The sequence below is a fragment of the Habropoda laboriosa genome, unplaced genomic scaffold (genome assembly GCF_001263275.1).
Source record: "Habropoda laboriosa isolate 0110345459 unplaced genomic scaffold, ASM126327v1 scaffold542, whole genome shotgun sequence".
Classification (NCBI taxonomy): domain Eukaryota; kingdom Metazoa; phylum Arthropoda; class Insecta; order Hymenoptera; family Apidae; genus Habropoda; species Habropoda laboriosa.
Window position 1 is genome coordinate 42,295 of NW_017100632.1, and position 4,303 is coordinate 46,597.

The following is a 4,303-nucleotide window of genomic DNA, read 5'->3' on the forward strand; positions in this document are numbered from 1 at the left end:
TTAAAATTGAATTATATTAAATTTAAATTTAATTGAAAATTTAGGATTAAGCTTAAAATTAAATTAAATTTCTTGCCAAAGGTTAAGCTTAAGATTGAGTTTAATTTCAAATTTAGGGTTAAGCTTAGGTACTTAAAATTGAATTGAATTAAAAATTTAAAAAGTTCCAAAAATTACCGAGCAATGGACAATTTTATATTTTTTACTACAAAATTTCGACTGTTGCTACAAAGAAAATCTTTGTTTTTTATGAAATTTCAGGTGGCAGCATCTCAATGACCGACGCCAGCGGCAAGCCCTACGTCGGCGGGGCCGGAAACGGCTCTATGGCGTCCGTGGCGACTTCCGCAAGCGTGACGAGCACGGCTTCGCCTCTCCGCAGCTCGCTGAAGAAGCCGAAACCTCTCGGTATCCACAATCCCGGTTTCTCCACGCACAGCCCGACCCTCTCGAGGAACGGCTCGCAGAAGAAAGTGCGAATTCAAACACACTCCACGGAAGTGTAGTAGTAAATTGCCGATCTCGAGAGGACGAAAATCTCGATTTTTACGTTTTACACACGCAAAACGCGAGTCGACACGAAACTCGACTTTCCACGTCGAACAAAAAACATTTTTCACGAAACGAAAAAAACGAAACTCTCGTTCAGTTGGAACACGAAATTAAACCAACTGACAATGAGTCTACTTCGAATTATTTTATGTTTTACAACAAGAAAAAAGCGTGGGTGATTATTCCACAAATTTTTTCGTACCAGCGATACTTATCGAAGAGAACAACGTTAAATCGACGGCGAAGTTGTTCAATTTTTCGAGAATTTTCCTTGAAAACGTGGCAAGATTTTTTCTTCGTTAAAATTCCAATGGACGAAGGATCTTTTTCTTGAAATAAATTCCACGATGCCAAGGGACGAAGAATTTTCTTCGCGAAATAAAATTCCACGATTCCAAGGGACGAAGGGTTTTCTTCGCGAAGTAAAATCCACGATTCCAAGGGACGAAGGATCTTCTTCGCGAAATAAAATTCCACGATTCCAAGGGACGAAGGATCTTTTTCTTGAAATAAATTCCACTATTCCTAAGGATGAAGGATCTTTTTCGCGAAATAAAATTCCACGATTCCAAGGGATGAAGGATCTTCTTCGCGAAGTAAAATCCACGATTCCAAGGGACGAAGGATCTTTTTCTTGAAATAAATTCCACGATTCCTAAGGATGAAGGATCTTTTTCGCGAAATAAAATTCCACGATTCCAAGGGATGAAGGATCTTCTTCGCGAAGTAAAATCCACGATTCCAAGGGACGAAGGATCTTTTTCTTGAAATAAATTCCACGATTCCTAAGGATGAAGGATCTTTTTCGCGAAGTAAAATCCACGATTCCAAGGGACGAAGAATTTTCTTCGCGAAATAAAATTCCACGATTCCAAGGGACGAAGGATTTTTCCAGTTGTCGAGGAACAAAGCAATAAGTTCGATTCGAGATACGCATATCGAAGTTTTCTAATAATCGTCCAATTGTCGAAGAACTTCCGACAGAAGGAGGTTTCGCGTCGGTTTCGTCGAGAAGGATCGAAGCAAACTCCTCGGATTAAAAAGTTCCAAGTGAAAAAAAGGCCTGACAGTGTTATCGCGCGATGAAAAGGACGACGGTCGAGAGAGGACGTCGGAAATGAGTCCTGTTTGAAAGTGATCGAGGGATCGAACGAGCGGGGGGAAGATTGTAGCCCCAGCTACAATTTCCAATCGCGTTTCTGACGTCTTTTACAGAGGAGTATCCTAACCTTCGGGCTCAAGGAGCTTCTCTCTCTCTCTCTCTCTTTTGCGCGCGTCTGACGTACGCGGCGATATTTATGGCTCACGTGACAATACTGATTTAAAGGGGACCGTGAAAGTTACGATCCACCCCCGCAAAAATTTCGTCTTCGATCCACTCGCAGACAGGAAACTTTCGACGTTTCCTTGTGCAGTAGTTGCGGCCATTTTGTTCTTCTTTTATTCGTTTTTTTTTTTTTTTTTTTTTTTTTTTTTTGGGTTTTTGGGTTTGTTCTTAACAGATGTGGATGATGTCTGTGTATCTCGAGGAGGTTCCGATGTTAATGGGTTTTTAGAGGTCTCGATCGATGGAGGATCGAGAAAATCAGCCAGTCGTGTTCGATGAGATTACATTTTAAGTTCCCAGCGGCTCCAAGCCGTGAACGAGAAGAAATTAACCCTTTGCGGTCTGGTTACTTCACGCAATCGGCTGTCAAGGAGGTCCGACTTGTTTCAGAAGCGTATCGATTACTTTGACGCGGTGATGTTTTTAAGTGTAGGGGGAAATTAGATATTGAACGAGGATTTTTAGTTTTTCTTTTTCTTCTATTATGCTTGAAGAGTTTATTGAGTCGAGGTTTATATTTTCGAAATTTTGATAATTTCAATTGGTTTACATATGACAATCTTTATTTTTGGAAAATGTGATTGAATTCGAGATTTATGTCTTCAAAATTTTAATAATTTTAATCGTTTATATACCCAAAATTTTTCATTTCAAAAAATATTATTTAGGAAATATAAAAACCTTGGGATATTATTAATTTGAAGCTTGACACTTTGGTTTTTGTCTTTAGTGCAGAAAATTTTTATAAATTCGTGGTTTAGATTTTCAAAATTTTGATAATCTTAATTAGTTTACATTTAAAAGTCTTCATTTTCTGAATATTTGAATATACTCAAGCTTTGTACCTTCAAAATTCTGATAATTTTAATCATTCATATGTCCCAAAATCTTCGCGAAATTTTCGCTTGAAAAAAATATTTCCAGAAAATTTAAAAACCTTCGGATATTATTAATTTGAACCTTGACACTTTTGCTTTTTCTATAGTGCACAAAATCTTTGCAAATTCGAGGTTTAAATTTTCAAAATTTTGATAGTCTCAATCCCTTTAAATTCAAAAATCTATATTTTCAGAAAATATAATTGAATTCAACATTTATCTTGCAAATTTTAATAATCTTGATCATTTGTACATCCAAAAATCTTCAAAAATTATTTTCAGAAAATGTGAAAATCATTGGATGCACAAAATTTTTGCAAAATTCAGGTTTAAATTTTCAACATTTTGACAATCTTAATCATTTGAAATTCAAAAATCCTTGTGAATTCAGGTTTAAATTTTTTAAATTTTGCTAATCAATCCCTTTAAATTCAAAAATCTGTCTTTTCAGAAAATATAATTAAATTCAACATTTATCTTCAAAATTTTAACAATCTTGGTCATTTATGTATCCAAAAATCTTCAAGAATTTTCACGTCAAAGAGTATTTTCAGAAAATACAAAGATCTTCAGACAACGTCAATTTGAAGGTTGACACATTTGGTACCTTAACAAGTTCCGCCTCTAACGAGCTTTATCTGCAAGAAACGACGGAAGTAAGTACAATTGAGATTAGTCGAAACTGCCACGTGTCCATCAAATACTCCCGTCTGATGTGCGCATTTAGACCGCAAACGGTTAACAGAATCAGATCGAACGATAAGTCGTCTAAAGCACGTGCATAAAGTTACAGCGATGTGTAATTGTTTAATCAAGATCGACGCGTCGCTAAATTACGAATAAAACGACGGAGCGAGATATTAAGTGGCTCTGCCATAATCGATACCAGATATATGTAAATCCGGTGTTTGGCGAGGAAATTTAATTACACGCGACATTTGCACTCGAGATTTAATTAAAACGGGTAACGTGAATTTCTTTTCCTATTTTCCTATGTACGAAACGAGCGTTTCTGTAACGATGAAACGATAAAAAATAAAGAGAGAATAAAGTGCTTCGTTAGTATTATCGTTCGATTGTCGATTGGTAGTTTCACGGTTGGAGCGGCTTAATAGTAAGGGTATTATGTTGTTGAACGATCGAAAGGAGGAGAATTAAAGCCGATTGTTAACTATCGTTTTTTAAGCGTGAAATCGCGAGATCGAAGCTAAGCGGAGGATCTAGCGAATAATAATTAGAAGTGTAGAATTTAATTTGTAAATGGCGGAGTGTTATTACTGGAACGTCACGGTTTGTCGATATTTCAATCGAGAAGTAGAAAAAATTCTTTAATAGAATGTGATTTCCATTATTCCCCATTTCAAAAGAAAAACATCGAGTAATTTTAATCAAGAAATAATAATCTCTATGAAACAATATATATTTTCAAAATTTCTTTTAAAAAATGCAGCATACTTAAGGAAACTAATTTTCATCATTTCGATGCAACAATAACTTCTCCATTATTCCCCATTTCAAAAGAAAAACATCGAGTAATTTTAATCAA

At 35.9% G+C, this 4,303-nt stretch overlaps 1 protein-coding gene across 1 annotated transcript in view; it reads left to right on the forward strand.

Moving 5' to 3' along the window:
- Positions 1–506, forward strand: part of LOC108576795 — a gene marked incomplete at its 5' end in the record, with an annotated part of 38,975 nt that extends 38,469 nt beyond the window's left edge. Inside the window, one exon of the mRNA XM_017939854.1 lies at positions 262–506. Within this exon, the coding sequence (XP_017795343.1) occupies positions 262–506 (245 nt within the window). The remainder of the gene's footprint in view (positions 1–261) is intronic.
- Positions 507–4,303: the final 3,797 nt, after the last annotated feature.